Below are 25559 nucleotides of genomic sequence, written 5' to 3'. Positions count from 1 at the left end.
CTGATTGAGGAGTCTCAAGTCTACGCTGGGTTTAAGACATCAGTCTCTCCAGCATCAATAAAATGAAAGGAATACCAGCCTTTCCAGCTGGTGGACCAAGCTCTACTGCTCCCTTCATCAACAGTTGAGATTTTCTGAAGCCGGCACATTTCCAGAGGAAGAGAAGGCAGGATCGGGCAGCTTAGAATGAAATGGAAGGCATTACCCATGGTCTATTTTCTGATGTAACCAAGTGTTATCAACCTCAAAGCTTTCGCAAAATCGATTGCTGCCACCTCCCCTCAAAATTCCCCCAGAAATGGAGCCACTGGGAATGGAGGACGATGTGGGGTTTCCTAGACCTCTGCACTTGAAGGGACCATAAAAGTTTTTCTACAGAAGCTGCTGGCTATGCGGATAATGTCCTGATCGCAGGACGTTCAGAGAGAACGAATATCATAGATCTCTTGGACGAGAACAAGTCAGAGGGGGCAGAACGCACCAAGGATTTTGCAATCTTCCTAGCCCGTACATTTGTCCAAGGACTCATGAGCATTGGTACAGAAAGAGAAGGAACTGTGAAATGGCATGTCCAACCGATGCCTGGATATCGTGGGCAACACTGGTAGTCCTCCTTGATGGGTGCCTCCTGAAAAGCTTTCTGAAAACACTGAGGAACTTTCAGAAGACATGGACACAGTTGGCAGAATCTATGCTTTAAAGGACATGATGGAAGCAGAAAGCGCAAGTCACACATTTGGCACATGTGTCAACATGTTAGAAGGAGGTATCAGAACAAAGTGCAGGGCACAGTAGACTGCTTGGGAGAGCAGAGGGCATTGTGGGAGTAAAGACATAAATTAAGGATTAGAACGGCTAGGCTGTACGGGAGGGAGAGCATAAAGACAGTAACTGCTTTAAACTCCAGCCACTCCCACAAATTGATCTTGAATGAACTCTCATTGACTGGTCACAAGGACTGACAACAGACCCAGAAAGCCAAATCAAAATGCATGAAGCAAAGCTGGATAAGCGAGGTGGAGTAGTGGGATTAGTCGACATGTGGCCTGGACGGAACCCACTGACATTTAAAAAATGTAGATTGGCTAGAACAAATAGTGGTCCAAAATAGTCCATTTCATCACAATGAGCATGTTGTAATTCTTATATATGCAATAAGTTGCAGACTTGACTGTACTGAGGAGATGTGGTTAGGTCAGTAATGTCAGAGGGTTATGCACAACATCAGAATTATGAGACTATGGCTTCCATGGTGGAAGCATAGAGAAAAGGTTCAGGGCTAAGCAGAGATCAGTTTATACAGCAGACCTAGATTTGAGGTAAAAAAAAATAGTTATTAGTGTTAACAGTTAGAAACAGACTGCAGAAAGAATTAAGCGGCTGTAGGAATACAAAGCAGCGAGGCAAAGGGAGGATGTGGACCACACAAGATAGCTGGCGCCATGCAGGTCAGGAACACAATGAATGGAATGCAGAGAGTAGCAAGTTGCACAGGGGAGCTGGCATCATGGCAGGAACAGAGCTCAGCACCAGCAATTATTGATAGCTTGGGATATCGCAGAAGCACATACAGAAAGGACAACACACCAGATAGCACAAGAGAGCCGAGTCATTGCAGGGAATGCCCAACTGCTGGAACGTACTGATGCCAGTGGGTGTAAACAATGGAGACACACCTTAAGTGACTAGAAACAAGGTGGTTGGCAAATGTACATGGCATTTAGGAAAAGTGAAGAACCAACCACAGACCAAAACAAAAAGATGGGAATAAGAGTGAAAGACAAAATAACTAGACTCACTTCTTTGGAAAGGCGAGTGAAAAGATCTCCTCCTCTGAGGAAGTCTAGGATGAGGTAGAGTTTTCCTTCCGTTTGAAATGCTGAAAGACAAAGCAGATAATTTCAAAATCTCAACCAATCATTGTTCTCTACTACTCCCCACGTCCCTCAAACACCCTGAAATTGACCACAATAACCTCACTAGCTAAGAACTTAATTGAATACTCCAGCAACAAAACTGTATTCAGTCCCCCCAGAACTCAAACCTGTACCGAGCTAATTGTGTGTCATATCCAAATACAACCAGATTAGTTACTACAAAGGTGAGTGCACACTTCAAAGTGGTTGCATGCTCCAATGATTCAATCTAGACCAGAGAAGCTTGCAGCGAATTACAAACATTGCAGAATGAACCTACCACCCCCTCCCCCAACAGCAAGTAAGCCTCACTTATGCCTCAGATAGGAATATCACCAGAGGTAAAACATCATTTGATTATGAATCTGATCAAAGGGGCCACCCAGCGAATGAAAGTGAATTAAAGAGCCCTTGCTTTGGAATTTGGATGAAAGACAACTCAACCAAGAATGCAAACAACCACAAAGCTTCAAGTCATGAACATGTAAACAGACATTCATGTAGAACAAGAAACAGCCACCAACTGTGAATATAGACTCAGAGCTTCCACTAATCAATGGAAAAAAAAGAACACCTCCAGTTAAAGCTGCATGCTCTTTGATTGCCTCCATCAATCATTCTGGAGTCTGTAGAAATAGAACACTCGGGAGACTACACATCATACAGAACCTCACCAGAGGTTTATGCATGGGCTACGTGATTGAAAACACAGCAGAGTGTGGATCTGCATTTATAAAACCGACCAATGCAAATCCTCTAAAAGTGCATTGTCAATTTAACTCTCCCCTGCAAGAAGTGTGCGGACCCATCACTTGTGAATGTTCTACTCCTTACTCACCATAGTGCAATTTTACCACAAAAGGATGATTCACATCTGCAAGAATATCACGTTCCATTTTTGTTCTGACACGATCCCGCACTGTGAAGAGAGTGAACAAAGTTCAGACAACATACCATGATCATTTTATCCTAAATCAATTCCTAGCTAGAAGCATGTGTTGGGCTAAACCACTGTCTAATTCTGCCCTCCAGCCCCCTATGGAACATGTGCAGAGATCCTGCAGGACTCATTCCACAAGACACCCATGACTCTCTCCAGGCCTGCCCTATGGAACATGTGCAGAGATCCTGCAGGACTCATTCCACAAGACACCCATGACTCTCTCCAGGCCTGCCTAAATGTATTTTATATACTTACTGTAAATGAAGAGAACTGTACGAAGGGAATATTGATGGCTGGAGAAGTACCAACGATGCATGCTTTGCATAGTAATGATTTAGCAGAGAATATTCTCAACTGGAGGTGGTGGCGAAGGAGCCCCATCAGTAAAAGTGTAAATCTTGACATTAAATTCATCAAGCATTAAGCGATCAGTAATCCAGTGGTGCCCGATGGTGGTTAGCAGTGGGGGATGGGTGAGCTGTTTAATCCATACGCCCTCCCTGGGAGAGGTGGTCATCCTTGAGGGCGATCTTGAAGGCAGTCAGTATTAGAATGGCCTTTTTACAGAGCTAGGAGTTTCCAGTGACGGGGAGGCGGAAGGAGTAAAAGCAGGAGCACTACAGGGGTGCACAGGGACATTTACATGTAGGGGATTGGGAGATTATAGTGCATGGAGAGGAATAGTGGGAGACAGCAAGGTAGGGGCGCTAGCCAAGGTATTTCCACACAAGTACGAATTACAGAAGAGAGCACTTCTGTATCGTTCCACCCCAAGTGACAGCAGTGTAGGGAGGCTAGTTAGAAGTGGGAGGATTCGGGGGACCAATCCTTTTTGCCCCCACACATTTCACACCACCCCACAACAGTCCTTCGTACCCCACAAAAGTCTTCCACAGTATCAACTCACCAACCTCTCCTTGGCTATTGTAAAGTCTCCCCCCATAAACTAGGAGGGTTTTGCACACACTTCTGTGTCAAAATAGGAGGGTATGCGGGGCAGTACGCTTAAGACCAAGGTACTTGTTAATGGGTATTGGTTCTATAGAAGGGTCTTTATTAGGATAGCACTGGCAGCAAGGTTTGTTCTTTATATTATGTTGCAATTCTAGTAAAGGTTACAACGTTAAGTTGGAGCAGAATGGCCACACTTAAGATCTGCCCAGTTGCATGCATGCAGCCCTCTTCACACAACGTTCTTAGTCACTTGATATCACCTGTGTAACCTTGCCTCACGACTACCATTTAAACGTTCCAGGAGCAATTCACAGCTCTGTTCCTTTGCCAATGCTAGGATCAGATTGCAAGTAGACAACTAGAAAGTGGCCTCTCTGGATTCTGTTTGTTTATTGCAAAAATCAAACTCTAAGACATCTATACCACAATCTTCTACATCAGTGTGAGCCAGGTTATTTAAAACGCCAATTCAGGACACACACACACACACACACACACACACACACACACACACACACACACACACACACACACACACACACACACACACACACACACACACACACACACACACACACACACACACACACACACACACACACACACACACACACACACACACACACACACACACACACACACACACACACACACACACACACACACACACACACACACACACACACACACACACACACACACACACACACACACACACACACACACACACACACACACACACACACACACACACACACACACACACACACACACACACACACACACACACACACACACACACACACACACACACACACACACACACACACACACACACACACACACACACACACACACACACACACACACACACACACACACACACACACACACACACACACACACACACACACACACACACACACACACACACACACACACACACACACACACACACACACACACACACACACACACACACACACACACACACACACACACACACACACACACACACACACACACACACACACACACACACACACACACACACACACACACACACACACACACACACACACACACACACACACACACACACACACACACACACACACACACACACACACACACACACACACACACACACACACACACACACACACACACACACACACACACACACACACACACACACACACACACACACACACACACACACACACACACACACACACACACACACACACACACACACACACACACACACACACACACACACACACACACACACACACACACACACACACACACACACACACACACACACACACACACACACACACACACACACACACACACACACACACACACACACACACACACACACACACACACACACACACACACACACACACACACACACACACACACACACACACACACACACACACACACACACACACACACACACACACACACACACACACACACACACACACACACACACACACACACACACACACACACACACACACACACACACACACACACACACACACACACACACACACACACACACACACACACACACACACACACACACACACACACACACACACACACACACACACACACACACACACACACACACACACACACACACACACACACACACACACACACACACACACACACACACACACACACACACACACACACACACACACACACACACACACACACACACACACACACACACACACACACACACACACACACACACACACACACACACACACACACACACACACACACACACACACACACACACACACACACACACACACACACACACACACACACACACACACACACACACACACACACACACACACACACACACACACACACACACACACACACACACACACACACACACACACACACACACACACACACACACACACACACACACACACACACACACACACACACACACACACACACACACACACACACACACACACACACACACACACACACACACACACACACACACACACACACACACACACACACACACACACACACACACACACACACACACACACACACACACACACACACACACACACACACACACACACACACACACACACACACACACACACACACACACACACACACACACACACACACACACACACACACACACACACACACACACACACACACACACACACACACACACACACACACACACACACACACACACACACACACACACACACACACACACACACACACACACACACACACACACACACACACACACACACACACACACACACACACACACACACACACACACACACACACACACACACACACACACACACACACACACACACACACACACACACACACACACACACACACACACACACACACACACACACACACACACACACACACACACACACACACACACACACACACACACACACACACACACACACACACACACACACACACACACACACACACACACACACACACACACACACACACACACACACACACACACACACACACACACACACACACACACACACACACACACACACACACACACACACACACACACACACACACACACACACACACACACACACACACACACACACACACACACACACACACACACACACACACACACACACACACACACACACACACACACACACACACACACACACACACACACACACACACACACACGACTGTTGAAGCCTTGAAACTAATGCATGGGTCCAGACGTATCTGAGTAAATGGGGCCATACAATGGCTAAAACTACACATCCAAGTTTATGTTATTGTTCATTTTTAACGCGTTTAATACCAGCAAGTGGTTTCTAAGCGCAGGATCAGCATTCAAATCTGTGTTGCACCACGTTGCCCTGCTTCCAAGACTAATACGTTGCCCCTGAGCTATCCATCCTCCCCTCAGCAACAGTGCGCTCAGGTGAGGAAAAGTGAGTCCACTTGCCGACAACCATAGGCAGAATTAATGGTCACCCTCAGAAAGTGTCCTCAAAATCAGCTAGGCCAAGGCACATCCTTCTAGCAGCAGGGCAAGATTAAATAAATGTTTGTGAAAGGCAAAGAGACAAACTGGAGTATATAATTTGGTGTCGATAATAAACCAACAGAACAATCAAACCTACCAGACCAAAGTTCAACACATTGTTAAACCCTTAGGTTGGGGTTGCTTAAGCCTCTAAAGGATATATGGAGGGGGGGGGGGGGGAATTCTAGGTACAAATTAGGAGGGTTAGCTCAGGCTAACAGTGCCAGGACAGATCAAAACATGTGCAAGTGCCTACTCTAAAGGCACCAAAGTCCAAACCTATGCTCCCTAATCTACTCTTCACAGTTCCATGGATATAGATTCTAGTACTTGTTTAATCTTGACCTTCAGTTTCAGCGCTCAAGGTCACCTTAACCTTTCTAACCTATGTAGCAAACACCCACCAGTAAAGTACTTAATTACCAGCCCCTTGCCCAAGGAGAAATCTGTAGCATGAATTTTTCGAAGGACCACCTTCACAAGGTACTACTATTACTAGCAAGTTCCCACCCCCCTCCCCAAACAAGGGATGTTAGGCTAAAGTTATTCTCACCCACCAGCCAAGGATTACCCACCTGGGCTTGAGTCTTCAGTCTAGTTTGCTTCTGATCTATGGCTTCTGCAGGGTCTTAGACCAGGTTTTCAGTGAATTACAACAAAGGGACGGGGGAGAAAGCGAAGCCAGTAGTCCAGATAAAGGGTGTCTGACCCTCACCAGGCTTTGGTTTCTTCTCTCCTACTGTTCTATGGGTACATATCTGGACTGCCTTTTACCTCTTCCACCCAACTCCTCATAGGATTGAGCTTCCTCTTGCGAGTCTAAATTTAGGGATTGGATTGGCTTTCCTGGTTTTTTTGTGCAATGCAAGATTGGCCTAGCCACAGATTGCCCTCACGCTCGGCTTCTTCACTTCTTGCATTCTATGAGTTATCCTCAAATCACCATTCCATGTATACCGATAAGTTTAGTGAAGAACGAGGATTTAAGTGCATGTCGTCATACTTGGGGTTAGACAGAAGTCCAGACAGAATGGTTTCCCAGTGAGCAGCTCTGCACCCGGTCTCTGCCGAGTGGAGGGTTCCCTGCCTAAATGGGCGGGGACGGAAAATGTGCAGGCCATGCAGCTAACCTGCTCTGGTCCTGCTCCAGTCCTGCTCCCAGGTACTAACAGTGAGAAACTGGACTACTGTAGCTGTGGTCCACGGTACGCTGGAAAAGTGGTCCGTCTCACATGGCCTCAGCAGCACCAACAAGTGCCGGGCCAATCAATCACTATTGGTTCCAAACACAGCAGTGCAGGCACATGGCTGGCTGCTCATTCTGAAAGTTGTCTTTCCCCTATCCAAAGTCCTAGGGTATTGATTTCACAAAGGTGATTAGGGGGTGGGAGCGTAAAAGGCTCTGGTCGGGGATCCTTTTAGTACCTCCAGGTAGGTTTTCATGTGGTTTGCGGTTGTCCCCAAACCCCTCCTGCCCCACCCAATCCTCCCCAAACGGCTTTTCTCATGCGACTTAGTCACACTCTGCTCTAACAATGTGCATTCATTTTGTCTCCTTTTCTAGCAGAAAGGAAGCCAAAAAGCTGGGTTCTCACCTCTGCTCGGTGAAGTGGAAGCCAGCCAGAAAGGATTGAGCGGATGTCTGTGGGGGAGCAGGGGGGCACTGGAGGATATACTATGCAGATCACTGTGCTGTGAGGCAGTCACATATTTGCATCAGCCTGAAAGGTTATTTCCTGTGTGGGAAGGAGAGCCCTCTGAACCCATTCTCCAGGTGCTAGTCACACAATACTTTCATCAAAGTGCAAGAGGAAATAAAGTGTCTTCTGGGGACAGAACCACCTTTCTCTGTGCCAGCAGCAAGCCATTTGGAAGTCACTGCTATTTTTCACAGAGAGCAGGTGTAAAGCAGCCAACTGTTTCACGTAAACATGACACTGCATTGGTGGTCAGTTACTGTGAACAGTGACATACAATGCATGGTTGAAAACTAGAGTGGTATTCAAGTTGCTCTACCTGGAGAAAAAAAAAGAAATTGTACGAAGAGCAAGCGACCAGTGGTGATATAAAAACGACTGTCCAGTTGAAAACAGGGCACAGGTAAAGTTGTACTGCCATGTGCTTTCACGGATGGGCATTGCTGGTTTGGTGTGCATCAGTTCTGCGCAGCAGCTGTTGGTTCTGACACTACCTGGGAGGCCTTTTACTATTTGGACTAAAATGGAGCAAGGGACAGAGGGGTACCAGACTGGAGCAACCTGACCCTCGGTTAAAAGGCTTGGGTTCTGGGTCACTGGACTGAGCTTTGAAAAACTTGCCATTCCGATATAACCGTCGTAACGAGCTCCCGAGCAGGCTGACGTCAGAGGTTAGGTAGTTACATTTCCAGTCCTCACACTTTGCACATGGGTTTCAAGAAACTAGGATACCTATAAATCTACAGTTATTTTGCATTTCTCGACACAGTTCAACAAGTGTTGCCCATTCCAGCAGCGAAAACAGGTCGTTCTTTTAACATGAGCCCCTCCCAGTTTTACATTCATATTAAAAGCAGACATCCTCTTCCCTTTGAAGAGCCTGGTGCGATAGTCCTGCAGGTCGCAGTAGTCAAATGTGCACGCTCCGATCCTCTGTTCTACGAATGACAAGACTGCGTAATCCATTGCAATAGGGAGCAATTATGGCATTGCTGACTCTCACAGATCAGTCTGCCGTGTACACCAGGAATGGCTTGCCTGGGGCATAGGAGACACAATCTGCGGGGTGCAGAGGACACCTTGAGGAATTTGCTTTAGTGTATGAGGCAAGTCACCAAGGTGGGCTTGAGGGAAGTGACAGCCAGAAGGTCTGAAGCAAAGCACACATTGTAAGCCCCAGAACTAATGTAATATAGAAAGGAATATATTTCCATGTTGTAGGTGCTGACTGGCAAAATGGGGGGGGGGGGGTCAATGACATCTGGAGGTTTGAGGCCCCTTTTAAATGAAATTGTTGAAAGGCCATTATGCTGCCCCTGGGGGACCACCTTGTTATCCCGTTTTACTCATTTGGCCGTTAACTTGTACCAGCCTCAAGCTCTTGACATAAGTTGCACCATGTTCCCACTTACCCTGTGCCCTTCTTCCCCCAGCTGCTCAAGCAGAAACCTTGGGCCCTTTCCATGAGTTTTCTCAGTCTTGAGGAGAGAAGCTCCCTGCTGTTTTGTTTCATTATGTTGCCATGTACATTTTGCTACCTCAACTCCCATTAAGGGGGTGTTACAGGTCCAATGCTTTGTTTGATATTCAGGTACAAGGGGGTCAGAGGAATGTATGTTTGTAGTGATTTAGAAAGGCAATAGGCTATTTTTTCAAGCAGGTTTGGTTACCATTAGGTGAGGTCAGCCCGCTACGTGGGTATGCAGAGTATCAAGGTGTGTTTTTTCCTTTAACATTCCTGCACCTATCCAATTTTGTTACCCTAACCCTCTTCCCGGTTTCCCTACTTCCCCCTACTCATCCACAACCTCTCCCTAATCCCTCCTTCCCCAATGGCTGCCACATGGTCACCTGTAATTTCCATCACCAGGAACCCGTGCCAACCACAGAGGGAGGGTCAAACATTCAGCCCGAGCTAAACAAGTTGTGCACCCCTGAATTAAAGGTTGGGGCCTCTAATATGGAACTCCTTTTGGGGGATGCCTGGGATGTTGGCTATATGGTTTCCTCTTTACTCGTCAGAAGATGCTTCGGTATTACATTCATAACACAGCTCCCAAAACTTGCAGTTCATTTACATTTGTGCTTAAAAATGCACAGTGCAGCCCAAAATTACGTAGACATCTGGCCATTGCCATATATGTGAGACACGGCTGCCTCTTCAGAGTTTGTGCTTTGCTCCTTTGCTGGCACTGTTCGCCAACCACAGAGTACATTTGCTCTGCTTCCTTGACTCTGCTTCGATTCCAACTAAGCTAGAGCTGTGCATTTATAATGGAATTTATATAGTTCTGCGTTATACCATGACATGTCATTTTCCGCAGTTCAGCCGACCAGGCCCTAACATGGAAGCTTGAGCCTGCCACATGCACCCCCCCACCGACCAGGCCCTAACGAAGCTTGAACCCTCACATGATCCCTCCGCCGACCAGGCCCTAACATGGTAGCTTCAGCCCCCCACATGCACCCCCGTGCTCAGCATTGTCTCCCTTATGTGACTAACATGTTTAGGGCAACCAAGGGCAGGCAAAGGGCTACACATGCCAGAACATTCAAGATGTTCAGGGCATTCTGAGGGCATAGCTCTTTGCAATATGGGGATTGCAGTCTAATTCAAAATGGGAAAAGCAAAACCACAAGTCCCAGAACGCAGATAAAAACCGGGACTGGATAAGCAACTCACAGAGGATCTGGTGGCTTCCGACATACGATGCAGACGCATCGAGTCACCTTGTACGGCAGTAGGAGGAAGGACCCATCATTTGATGGGGACAGGGTATGCAATACTGGACTAAGGCAAAGTGTGCCATGCAGTAGCGCCCGAGACCCAAATCCTGGCGCTAGGCTGGCCAGGCAATGGCCACTTTTTCCATTTTCAGCACCTTATATGGGTCCTGTATGAGAATCCCAGTAATATTAAAGGCTGCGATGGCCCCTTTGTGTGGCTTCCACGTGGTCTGGTAATCTTCAGGAATGTATCTTTAAGCCTGTAGAACTTGTACTTTTGCACGCTGACGGCTGCAGCCTGCAGAAGTATATTTATACGCTGCACATTTTTACATGCTGCATGCACAACACTTACATATTCTGGGGGGATAAATGCCATTATATCCCCCCCACTTAAAATTGTGGGGGACATTTTTTGTCGTCGCCCCCGCCCTCTTCCCCCCACACCCCCAATGTCCTACGCCCATGTGGCTTGCTTGTTGCGATCATTCAACCAAAGGCCCCTAACTAGAGCACAAGTGAAGCTGGAGCAGGTTTCAAGTCTAACCAGTACTGGCACTGTAGGCATAGGACAGATAATCAACAGGAGATTATCGAACCCCAAATATTTATCATCATCTTGGCAAGCAAGGTTGGACACCACATGAGCTGCGACATCCCAGAAAATGTGAGCTGCACACTACTCATGATGAAATCACAGGTGTAGAACATTAATCTTCTAGAAAGTATAACACTTCAAAGGTTTACAGAAGTACAAAGGTGAGCATAACAGTTGCAAAAACATTACAATAGACCCCGAAATTAGAACTCAACTGGTCACGGTGCTATGAAGGCGTTTTCATTTTTGAAATAAAGGAATGGTGCACAAAATGACTATGTTCGCTTCCAAGGTAAGACATCTCCATCCGGAGGATACCATCAAGAAAGATCTCCAAAGACTTGATCGAGACACAGTTTGGGGTTGCTGCAATCTTAAGAGCGACGGCTCACTAGGGGAAGGTTCTTTGAGGTTACAAATGACTTACAACAAACACCCAAATAAAGCCAATGGTCCTCTAGTAGCAGGGCAGCATAGCGAAAAACCTGGTTTCCAGGCATGACATTTTCACAAACTCATCGCCACAACCTGTGAAGGGCACCCATTCTTTTGTGCAGTAGAAAGAAAACTACATGCTGTAGGCCCTAACTTTCTAACTAGGGCTAGGTGGGGCAGTGCAATGCCACATTCTGCAGAAATGCTTGTTGTACAGCCAACAAGGGGAATGGTCAGTCCCAACACGGGACACTCACTAGGCAATCTGTATGGTCATAGCACAATGCAGTGATGGAAAGGCAATTCCATAGAAGGACTGTCAGAAGTCCTGGCAGTCATACTATGGGACAGGCTGTCCTGTAATGGGCATTGTGTTGAAATGAATAGTCAGAGGACATGGAACAAGATGCTGCAAGAAGGCATTCTGCAGTTTATCCTGTCCCCTGCGGATTTAAATGGTTTGATCCAACAGTATATGCCCATTTGGCCGCATCCGTCTCCCTGCTGCCCTAACCCTCTTCATTTCAAACCATTTTTTTGCAGTATTTTTTACAGGAGCGGGTGTGGGGGTGGGCTGGGGTTTAGTGTGTAGGAGTAGTTCGAACCCTTTCCATTCTCGGAATTTCTTTCAGAGGGGTGAGCCTCAAAAAGACTGCAGTGAAATGTTCCGCAGAGCGAAGGCAGAGGGAAAAGGCCCAGCTCCCTCTTAGCAGCGCTCCGCTGCTAGACGGCGCGAAACAGCACCCCCTGCTGCAAGGTAAGGCTTCTGCCTCAAGCATGGCCAAATTCCCCATAGTAAAACATGGTTCTGGAGCAGATCCATCCCGAACCCTTACACCTTGCCAGGTTAGGAACACCCAACTACCTACGCTTGCGTACTTATCCGACACCTCCTACTCACTGATCCCCTTCTACCGTAATCGACAGGAGCAAGATTCTCTTACTCCTCCTGCCTCCCCCAGGGTCAGGCATGCCCCGATCCGGGTGCCCAGTCACCGGCTGCCCATGCTCCTTCCACTGTCCCATGAGCAACAGCTCCCCATCCCCCCTACTTTGGAGGCAGACGCCTATGGCATTGTCCGCATGCCTACTTCCCTGCCCTCCATGCACACCGCCACCCTGCATGCACCCACTGTGCCTATTTGCTCCATCTCCCTGGTGCCCATTGTCACCTGTGCTCTGTTGGGATGCGCGCCTGGGAGCTCTCCTGGATCATCGTTACTCAAGACTTTCAAACTCCTCCCATTGCGAATCACCGTACACATGCTGCCACGACAGACTCCCTACAGCTGATCTCATCCATCCCGCCTCACCCAGCTTACAAACACTCTGGCCTGACAAAGCCTAACAGTTCTGCTATTACCTGCATCATGCCCGTGCATGTTAAACTTGACAATCGGTGTGTAACATCTATAACACATGTTTAGGCACCTCGTCTATTTTTAATTCCGATTCGGCCATAACGAATGCTACATCTGCACCTGCTGTTAATATTGGGCTAGCGCCTGTGTCTCATGTTGCGCATTTGCCTATTGCGAATTCATATGCCTTTGATGCCACCGCTGTGCCATCGCCTGTGGCTCACGTTGCGCACTCGCCTACTGCCAATCTATGTGCTCCTGATGTTAGCACCCTGTCAGTGCCTGCGTCTGCCAAATGTACTCCCCTGCCCAATGCCATTCTCAAGTGTGCCCTTGTCAACACCCGCTCAGTACCAGCCCATGCCCTTGACGTCAATGACCTTATCATTAAGGATAATATTGACCTCCTCATGGTCACTGAAACATAGCTCAATGAAACATCCGGCCCAGCCTTCACCCTCGCCATCCCAGAAGGGTACACCATCTTCAGACAAGACCGTACCCATCAGAGAGGGGGTGGAGTTGCCTTAATTGCCAAAGACTCCTTCGCTATTAGCAAGATTGAAGGGGAGTTTGGTAACAATTGGGATTACCTTCGACTCAAAATTAACCTCTCCCCTAATTGCACCATTACCATCCACATCGTGCATCGACCCCCGGGTCCTAGCTCAGAATTCCATGAAGCCTGATTCACTCTCTTTTGGACAATCTGAAAAAACCTCCAAAGTTTTGCTCCTGGGTGATCTAACTCTTGGACTCCATGACCCCAAGGACCCCAAGGACCCTGCCCTGGACAAAGCCCTATCCACAGTAGGGATCACTCAAATTAATTCAGAGCCTACCCACCTCAAAGGTCGCACCTTGGATTGGGTCAGTCACCACAACTGTTCGGTTCATCGCACCGGTAACACCCTATCCCATGGCCTGACCACCACTACCTGCAATTTGACCTCAACACCCTCAAAGGGCCCCCTAACCCTGTGATCCAGATTCCCGCGGCACTCAACAGAAGCTTGCAGCAATTTACTGTGGAATAGATCATGCCCCTCCTTAAAGTGCCTACCCTCCAGCCCGCTTTCTCTGAAGACCCCGACACCCTCGCTACTGTTTTTAAACTCGCATTACCCAAGCTGTAGACGCCATCGCTCCTCTCACCCTAAGGAAAGCAAAGAAAACAAAGCACTCTAATACCTGGTTCTCTCAGGAGCTGCTGGAACTACGCTCCAAGAATAGGCTTACGCTTTCAGTGTGGAAAACGAACCCCAACGATGCTTCTAGCAGGGCCTTCAAAGCTATATCCAAAGAACACAAATTAGGGATCATTAAGGCTAAAGCTGCGTCTTTTAATACTATGATATCCAACACCAAATCAGGTACAAAAGAAATGTTCACTATTTTTTAGAGAGCTGGAAAAGCCATCCACTCCACCTCCTACCCTTTTGAAAAATGAAGTGGTGTAACATGCAATTGGCCATGCTCGAAAAAATGGAATACCCTGGAAACTAAAATCTTAGCCCATCAAAAGGCGCTGACCCACCTAATAACTGACCTGCATAGCAACCCACCCTTGGCCACTCTAACCAACTCACCCACTCCTTTCGACTTAAATGAGTAAAACTGAAGTCACTGCCCTCCTCGAATCCATCAAACCTTACAATTGCAAAGGTGATGTTTGTTCAGCTCAGCTTATTAAAGACTGTGCCCCTACACTTGTCCCCTTTCTAACATCATTCATTAACGCATCCCTCCAGTCTGGCCATGTTCCAACTGGCCTTAAGGAAGCTTGGGTATGCCCGCTCCTTGAGAAACCCTGCCTTGACCCATCGGTCCCAGGGAATTATAGGCCCATCACCACTGTCCCTTTCTTACTGAAAATTCTGGACAAAGCAGCTTACCTGCAAGTCCAAAAAAATCTTGAAGACAATTGTCTTTTGGGCCTTCGGCAGGAAGACAATTCCTTCCGTCCACGACATGGCACCAAAACGGCTCTCCTTCACTTGAAAAATCAAATGGATGACCTTGGAGACACAGGCAAACCAGCGCTCCTTCTGCTCCTGGATTGGCTGCATTTGACTTGGTTGACCACAACAGCCTCCGTCACCATCTCTCTACTGCTGCCAACTTCTCCCCTAAGGCATGTGCCTGAATCACATCCTTCCTGCAATATAGGGCCATGAAAGTCTTCTCCAACTCAGCCTGTGCCACTCCGAGTCACATTAAATGCAGAGTCCTCCAGGACTCATGCATTGCACCCACCCTCTACAACCTGTTCACAAGGCCCTTGTTCAACATTACGGACGCCCTGGGCAGCTCATACACCAACTATGCAGATGACAGATGCTCATCCCCCTTTCGAGTGACTATGAGGCTGACAGGAACACCCTCAACTCCATCTATTCCAAGATCCAATCCTGGATGGCAGAAAATTGGCTTTGCCTTAACAGTGAGAAAACAACTTCTGCTGATCGGATCACCCACCACACTGGGCAACTTGGATAATCAATACAGCTCCCTTACCATTGATAATATACCCATTGCTGTGTCTCTAACAGTCAAAACCTTAGGTGTCTACCTTGACTCCGACTGGACTATGAATAGACAGGTGAACGCCAATGTCTCCTCATCGGCCTACTTCTCCAAATTACTTAATGCAGCCAGACCTTTCTTGTCCCTACCCAACTGCCTTACCATTGCTAGGGCAATAATCGGATCAAGATAGGACTACTGCAATGCCCTCCTTGTAGGGACCTCCGGCTAAAACATTGCCAAACTCCAAGTGGTCAAAAACAATGCCCTCAGGGCTGCTACTGGGATCTCCATGAAGAACCACATCTCTGAAGTAAGGAGGCAGGTCCACTGGCTTCCCGTCAAAGAGAATTTCTCTCCCTTGCACATAAATGCCTCCATGATCTAGCACCCCCCTTACTTGTCCTGAAGAATCGAGAAGCACTCCTGCTCGAGGCCCATGAGAATGGCGTGGCGTACACCAACTTTATCTCCACTCCCAAGACCCGGAGAGTGCGTGCAGGCGGCAGCAGCAGCAGCTTCCTCACTATGGCCGCCTCATACTGGAATGCTCTTCCCATGCACCTCATGATGATTGACTCCCATCAGGCCTTCTGCAAAGCCATTAAAACTAGGCTATTTGACTGTATGACGTGTCTTTTATGCAATAATTGTTTGCCAAGTCATTTTGAAGGCTTAACATTCCGTTTCATTTCTGTAACCGTCCCTCGGATGCTTGCGTAACCAAGAAACTTTCACATTGTAACCCTAATTCAAGACTACGTAGAACTTAATCTAAAAAGCACTTGGATGCCTGTAGCGCGCTCTACAAATAAAAAATAAAATTAAAAAAAAGATGTACCAGATACTATCCAACTTTTCTCTTCAGCTGATCAGTCTTGACACTCAAGGCTTCACAGCAGAGGTGCATGACAAAACTGAACCAAGAGCTTGAAAAGTGGGCCTCATGAAGTTGGCTGATTGAGAAATGGACAAACCATATAGCAGCAACCCCAGAGAGCTTATGTGACCACAGACCGTTCTAGGATTCTTCCAAGTTACTTTAAAGTTCCCCTGTTGGAGCACCCAGTCTCTACAACCAATGTTTTTCTGCACTGGTGCCTGTGCTAGAACGTCTTGGACTGCGCAACAAGTTAGCAAAACAATGTTCTTACACAACCCTGGTTGGGTTGCTGGAGGGAAGAGTACACTTTATGACAGCCTATCTGAATCTAACATTTTGTGCAAATTATCATGCATTAGTATCTCTATAAGTAGTATCTCCAATCTCGCCCACTGCTTGGTTTTGAAAGCACATTGAACACAGATGGCCCTCAAAGACTGCAACTACAAGGTTCAGCAATATGCTAAGAAAACAGGAATATAGATTATCCTATTAGGCACATCATCTCAGGCATTTGTTCCTTAACATAAGTATCTGAGTATATGGACTCCTTTCGTCAGACTGTCACAGCCCTTGTGGCCTATGCAGAATTACCACTGACTTTTTGAAACAAACATACAGGCAACAAGAGTTGAGACTTTAAATACTTGTATACATCAGACATGGAAGCGGTCAAGACTTTCCTCCGTACCAGCTCAGCAAGCTCCTGAACAGCAACATGCTGTGCACCGTGTTGCAATTTAGACTTGATATGTATGCCTAGTCATCGGCAGGCTCTACATTTAAGAGTGGACTGCCACGTGAGCCATTTTTGCTTCCTCTTTTGGCAATCTTAATGGAAGACTGGGAAAATGCATGCCTGAAGGGACACCACAACCACTTCTGTCATCACAGTTTGGTACATAAACAGTATGATACGGAGAGGCTCAGACCCTACATTTCACACTAAATCGAGACAGCAAAAAATACAATCTTGAATTCACCGATGCCAGGAGGAAAGTGTCCCATTTCTTTACCTTATCTTCGCAAAGAAATGTAGATGACCTACAACCACCAGCACTACTCCTCGAACTGATACTGCTCACCCAGTTAACCTTGTAAACCTACCCTTTAGTAAATGTCAACGTATCTGAATAACTACGGTCTCAGCATAGATTTTAAAAAAATGGAATCCAATTATACTAGCCATAACCTGGGAAGAATGTAACACTTAGATCACTGAACACTCCCAAGTGCAACACAAGACAAGAGACGCCTTGAGGTTCATCACCAAAAATTCATCACCTAAGCAAGTCCCTATAGTGTACAACATCTAAAATAAAAAAAAAGAATAGTAGCACCATTTGACTATTGAATGGATTTAAAGGAACACCTTGAAACCTCCACAGAGATAACTTACAGGCGCAACCAAGAGCTATGCTATAAGCTGTCTTCTAGCAAGATCAAGATTACAGAAGTTCCAGCTAACAATTGTGTTACCACCTCTACTGAATGGCTTCTACACCTGTACTAAGTGCAGTATGTGTAAATATGGCCCCAAACCGTTTCAGTGCATAAGCCTAACAATGTTCAACATTATACAATCAACTTTCTATTCATATTTAGAGTATGTCCACTTATGCCTGTGCAACTCAATATGTATGAAGCACAAAGGGGCCCCTGCAGACCAACTCTGGAACATGCACATAACTATACAAAGACATATGCTCCCCAGTGGTAATACAACTCACAGAACATCATGATAGCAACCCAACCAAACTCATTATGGCATTGAACATATCCGGTCCCCTATAAAAAGGTGGCAATGGAAACAGACAAGGGCTCAAGTGACTAGGAATTGAGGGCATTTCGGAATAAGTTTTGCAATGACCCTTCACCTCTCCCTTTTCCATCTTTCCCCACACACATTTATCTTGCAGACTCTTCCTTCTCCCTAACCCACCGAGTACCTCCACATGTCTCCCACTTTGTTGTGCTCACTCTGCCTACAGTCGTACATCTTTTCATCTAGGGGATTCTCTGCTTCCCGCCCCCCCTTTCCATGCCCCATGTGCAATATTTGTGGTCTACGGACTCCTGTCTATCATCACCACTTAGTCCTTCCTTTATTTTTGGGATACACTTTTCTTTACATCTGGGCACTAATGTTTGATCACTTGGATTTTTTTGTCCCATCTTTAAAATAGCTAGCATCCATTGCCCGTATCCAATCATTTTCATTGCTTAGTATCCTGCCCCGCCCGCCCCCAGAGAAAACTTGAGCATGATTCAGGTTTTCCCTCAGCAGGTTTATTCCGATATGTAGCCATGTGTAGTTAAAAACAAATAAGCCATTTCAAACCAGAGCAGTGCCCTTAGCTGTAGAAAGGGCTTTGACTGACACCCTCAATGGTAACAGATAATTGGGGTGGAAAATCCTTTCTCCCACTGCTCCCCCCCCACCACCCCCACCCCCACCCATCAAATTGCATCTTGCTGCAGATTTGCACAGCTGGTACTGCTTCCATGCTAGAGTTGTTCAACAGCAATGAGGAAATGCAGTGTCTTTCATGGAGGTGGACAGATCACATAGCACAGCTGCTACCTGTTAAACGGACAGAGCAATCACGCATGGAAGCACTTTGTCTTCCATTGAAAACACCATTTATGTGTGGGCCTAGATTTGTACCTCCTCCAGCCATCATGAAGGGCTTCCAACAGCCAACTCACATTCAGGAGCCCCATGCGTGTAGCTCCTAGTGAAGACATCCAGATCCATGCAGCTCCCATGCAAGGGCAGCGACACCTACCTTTCAGGGTAGCTTTCTTTAAGACCTTCATTGCATACAGATGTCCGTTGTCGGGCGGTGTGATTTTCCGAACCAAAAATACCTGTGTAGAGAGGTCAATTGCTGAAAATCATACAAACCATTTTGAAGACCGACATGAATATGCATATATATATATATATATATATATATATACACACACACACACACACACACACACACACACACACACACACACACGTTAATCCCTTATGCACAATATCCAACTAATCCAATGTTCCTATGAGTGAGCCATTTCTGGTTCAGCTATGTAAAGAGTCCTCGTCAATAGGTCTAGCACAAGGGCAAGCCCCACATACAGGCAACTATAACAGGGACAGAAGGGAGCAGGGTTTAGGAGACATCTGGAAAGGGTAGACAAGGATGAAGAAAATAGTGTTGTTGCCAAAAGGTTGTTCCAAATAGTATGAGACTGGTAAAACTAAGTTCTAAAAGGGTCGGCGATGAGGACCAGAAGTAGACCAAATGTGGGAATGGAAGGCTGTGCTGGAAAATGTCCCCCTGCACTCCCCAGCCTCTCCCAAGAAATATATTCTGCAAACTGGCGATAGTGACATTGCCCAAAAAGATGGGATTTAAAGACAAGATGCACATTTGTATTGCAGCGTCATGTGGTTGTCAGCTGCTAGTTCATGGTACATATCCAGCTGCACCGTACCATAATCCCACGCAAGACTGAATGGTGCCATGGTTGGTATGACTGAATAGTTGGGGTGGTGGGGGGGTGGGAGGGGGTTAGAAAAGGGTCTGAGGCAATGAATTACAATTGTGGATGCTGCATTTTGTGCCCCGGCCAAGCGTAACCGACTAAACAGGATTGAGCCTAAACTCACATATTATGGCATAACAGGGCATAAAACTAGGACACCATGTCTTACATATTATGCCTAACAGGGCGTAAAACTAGGAGACCATGTTTTACAGGTCTAAAATAAATGAGACCTCCGTTTGCAGTTTGAAAAGGATTGTCTGCAGCTATTGGAGTCTACTGGGCAAGGTAGGTCAACAATAACCACTTCAGTCATGCTACCTACCAAACACATCTAGACACGTCTCAAGCAGGTTAGCACAATGGAACACCACCGGAAGCAGCGTGTCCACACTAACCCACCACAAATATACCAACAAAACGCTCCATACTTGTTAAACACCAATCTGCCAGACACCGCAAACCCAGAATTTACATTTTCAACCTAGAGTGTATATTAAAACAGTTGGGGTGCTAGGGGAGGGGTAACCGCCCGCTCTGGCTTCAGGGCATGTAGCACCAGTCCCAAACAAGTTTATTTGAAGAACGTTGTTTGGATCCAGAGCTTATATAACAAGACTTATTTAGGCCTGTTAAAAAGAGATTCTGCCAGGTTGCCTGGATCTTCACTCGCCAATGCGCATGGCACAGGGTCGCTCATGTCCACCCAATTGCCTGCCTGGGGAATGTGCTGGTCTGTTTTGTTCTTTAACTTCTATTCACCTTTGAGGCTGCTGCTGGCCTGCCGCGCTCGCAAGGGCACTCCCTGGGCTCGGTGTGTTTTCCTTAATGAAGTTCTAATTTACAATTACATAGGTAGTCTGGTACTATGCATCTCCCCTCCCCCATTATATCCAACCATTAAACTTTAGCTTACTTTGTACGAATAACTGGGGCCAAACCAAACTAGTCTTATTGTGGCAAAACAAGGCAGCAGTTTATTACATATTAACCATAAACTTCAAAACATACATTTTTAAATAAAAGACGATCGGCAGCACCTTTCATTTAGTCTCATCAGCACCTCCTTCAACCTTTAATCTCTTTATTAATCTAGTCTCTTTCTCTACTTTCCATCCTTTAGGTCTCACCAGCGCAGCCTCCCTCAGACTCCTGCTCACATTGACCAGCGCAGCCTCCCTCAGACTCCTGCTCACATTGACCAGCGCAGCCTCCCTCAGACTCCTGCTCACATTGACCGCTGCTGCTGTTGGGCTGCGGGGAGCACCAATATTATTTACTTTCCATCAGCCACGGCTAGAAGTTGACAACCAAACAGGGGTGCACCTCTTTATCCAACCTTGCCGGCCCCCGCCGTGTTAGGCTAACAAGGGGCTACTTCCTCCTGGCCATTCTTGTCCTCTGCCAGCAGGTTAGTTTGGCGCTGATCGATCGCATGTGTAACTTGCGCAGCAAAAAGGAGTTTATGCCCCTTTGCCGCCCCCACCAATGTAAACATGTTTTACTTTTTCTAATTCACAACCTCGATCTCTTAGGGCCATCTTCTAAATCCAATACAAATAATCCCAACCCAATTTTCGACAGGTTAACTCCATCCTTCTCGTAGTAACCAGGCACTCCTAGGTTGATCAGCCCATGCCTAATTGCTGAAAAACCAGACACCTGCAAAATGTTGCCATGTTAAATTTCTTGACTTCTCCACTGCTGTATGCGATTTTGCTGCTCTCCAAGAGAAACTATGTATTATCTCAGACGTAAATCAATTTACAAGCCCCCAGGGTCCTTGCTCGAGGACCAAAACGTGAGCCAGGTCGTTCCCACATGGATGAAGAACCACGATGTCAGGAGGGGCTTCCTTCTCAGTCAACTTGTTCATGCTCTGAAGTTCATCCCATCTTATCCCTCTTACCAAACCATCAAATATTGGTCTTCTCAAAGGCGCTCATTGATAGCGGAAAAGCCTACACGCCAGCCAAACTTTGGCCATTGCCCTATCCGAAGGCTTCCATTACTTACCAATACCTTGTGCGTATTCGTACCCACCGCCCGAATGATAACTGGGTATCTGACCACACGAGCTCATCCGAGCCCCCTTGCAGCTGATTATTCAACAAAGGTGGCAGCCTTCTCATTGAGCCACATACACCTACCCCTCTGTGCCACCTCATTTCCCTAGCTGTCGTATTGCCTCTGGGGGGAATACAGTCAGCTCTGCCTTTAATGTAGTCTCGAGGTCTGCCCATTTAGTTCCGTCACCTTCTCTTATCGAATTGAACCATTCTGCTGATCTTGTTACAGAAGTAGGCCACAAATGTTGCCTTCACGTTTGACAAACCATTCATCTACCTTATTGCTACTTTTCCTTTTTTTAAAGTGGACCACCCAGACCCATTTACTCGCCATGGGCATCTCCACTTGCTAGCTCGGGAAATTTCTAGCCAATGCCATGCTTTGCATTCTGTTATTAAGACCAGACTTTAAATTGCTGAGCTACTACATCTTGCAACTTCCCAAGAAGTTATTGCATAGTGTGTCCGCCCATTCCTTACATTCCCATAACTGTCCAGACAATGCATGCATCGGTACGGATGACCACACATTCCTTTCACGCTGAAGTTGCCCCCTTTTGCTTCAGCATGAGCTTGCCACCTTTCTGCACCAGCCCTCTTTCTATGCATAAGTAATTGACCTGTTATTTCATTTAATAACTTTATTGCTCCCTGTATGGTGCTGCAGTAGGCTGATCCTTCCGGCCCTGCATGGATCCTTCGGCCCCGCATGGCCACCGTCATTCTCCAACTACATCCTGCAGCAGCCAGAGGTAGTGACCCCCCTCCTCACCATCAACTCAGCCTTCACGGGGAACATAAGGCCTACTGCGCTGTCTCTTTCCCTTTTAGGCGCGTATGGCAGGCCATTTCAGCCACTTACCCCATTTGATTATCCGCTCTACCAAGCTCCCTAGCATACTCATGTTGACTTACTCCCTTCGTAAAGCAACAGTCGTGAGTTATATTTGCAACCCCATTTTTTATCTGATCTAGAACGTGTTAATTACCGGAGACCAGTCACTAAGCGTGGGACCGGGATTCAAACCTGCATTGCTCTGCGTTGTCTTGTCTCCAAGATGAACACGGTGCCCCCTGAGCTATCCACCCAGCCGCCAGTAGCTCCCTGCTGCTTGCTCACGATCAAGCCCTACACAGATTACTTAATGCAATCTGCCCATCAAAGCATCACCTCATCCTGTACGTAGTCTCTTTGATAGGTTGTGTCTTTGGTAGCCGACTCAATCCATTCTCAATGTCGGATTAATCTCCAGTATCCTTAATAAATACTCGCCCCCCCTCTCCCCCCCTACCCCCAACAACCGACCCCTTCCTTTTGAAGGGGAATTAGATTACAGTTGTGTTCCTTACAATATTCCTTTGCCCTAAGACATTGATGGCGTTGTGTGTCTCTGAATATCGCACATGTATGGAAGTGATGTCGGACCGCAGACTGAATTACATGAAAGTTGTGCCGCCCTTTACCCCATTGGTTTGCTGCTCAGCTACAAGCCAGAAAAAAAGCCCATGTGAGATTTTCCCAGCTAACACCAGAACGTTTCTATTTCTAGGCGCCCAGCCAACACTCTTGCAAACCCGATCAGCCTAATTAACTGTTTACTAAAGCCGGTTATCAATGATAACCCCACGCATTGCCATCAATGACCCATCTATTAATGAGATGTTCATGTTGCAGTTGAGTAGTGATATCATACTGGTGGCGTCATAAGTCAAGTACCCTTCACCCCATTGTTTTTACCATCACATGAAATTCTAAAGAGACTCCAGCACTGCACAAAAAACACCTGTGGCTGAACTGTGACCCAGAGAAGGGTGGTATAATGGAGGGCTTTGATTTCCCCCCCCCCCCACCCTGGTGTATTTATGGGGCGTGCTGTCCCTGCAGCTTCAAACACTTCTAGGTAGTGCCTCTACCTGGCAGTAATTAACCAATCGTCCAGCCCCTCCATCGTTTACTTGGGACATTCCACCTTTTCAATGACTGAAAAAAACCCATCTCCCTCCTTGGCAAGAACTAGTGACCTTGACAACATGTAAACACAAATAACCTCACAGCGAGTTACACAGCCTCCTGTTAGCATGTTAAACAGTGGCAAGAAGAAGCATGGCAGCACTACCTCTCATCTCGATCCGTTTAAATTCTTGGGGCCATTTTTTTTTAGAAACCATTACCAGGACTTGTATTTGAAACTTGCATGGTGTTTCATCACCTGAAAGTCTAACCCGAGTTGCTACCTGAAACACTGATATACTTCACGCCACTCAAAGAACATAGCAACCCTGTTACTAACCTATACTAAATTATAAGTATTGGGAAAATTCCCCTTACCTGGAGTCTCTGGCCACCAGCCTGAGGCAGCCTACGAGATCCAGGGCAGTCTGCCCAGGCATTTGTAAAACATTGATTTACCCAGCTTTCAATAACCGATGACAGTGCTTGCACTTGACCCTTGACCTTGCCACTGGTAAGACCCTGCTCTAACCAGTCAGCCATTGTGGGCCCTAATACATTTACTGTGTGTGGCAATTACTTGCAATTTAAAGCATTACTCTGGGAAGCACAAATGTAACCTTTTAATACCCCCGAAAGCGGTAAATAGATGCATATATGTCAGTTGAGAATACTGCCCGTGGTAACTTGTCTAGCTACAGTATCTGCCATTCGCCATTTGTGAAGAATCCTGTGGCTCCCTCACTAAAACCCTGCCTAAAGTCTCCTCCCAGATGGGGAGGGAAACGCTTCCTGATCCCAACCCTGGGGGTGGTGTACTGCAGGAGGA

At 46.8% G+C, this 25559-nt stretch overlaps 1 protein-coding gene across 4 annotated transcripts in view; it reads right to left on the bottom strand.

Moving 5' to 3' along the window:
• Positions 1–25559, bottom strand: part of RPS6KA1 (ribosomal protein S6 kinase A1) — a 918695-nt gene that overhangs the window by 418850 nt on the left and 474286 nt on the right. For all 4 annotated transcript variants that reach the window (XM_069622861.1, XM_069622863.1, XM_069622864.1 and 1 more), the window contains 3 exons: positions 19963–20044; positions 2755–2835; positions 1800–1879 (listed from right to left, as the gene is read on the bottom strand). In XM_069622861.1, the coding sequence (XP_069478962.1) occupies positions 1800–1879; positions 2755–2835; positions 19963–20044 (243 nt within the window). The remainder of the gene's footprint in view (positions 1–1799; positions 1880–2754; positions 2836–19962; positions 20045–25559) is intronic.

The sequence above is a fragment of the Ambystoma mexicanum genome, chromosome 11, assembly GCF_040938575.1.
Source record: "Ambystoma mexicanum isolate Mex_15411 chromosome 11, UKY_AmexF1_1, whole genome shotgun sequence".
Classification (NCBI taxonomy): Eukaryota; Metazoa; Chordata; class Amphibia; order Caudata; family Ambystomatidae; genus Ambystoma; species Ambystoma mexicanum.
Note: the sequence above shows the minus strand (reverse complement) of the source record. Positions and strands in the feature narration are given on the sequence as shown.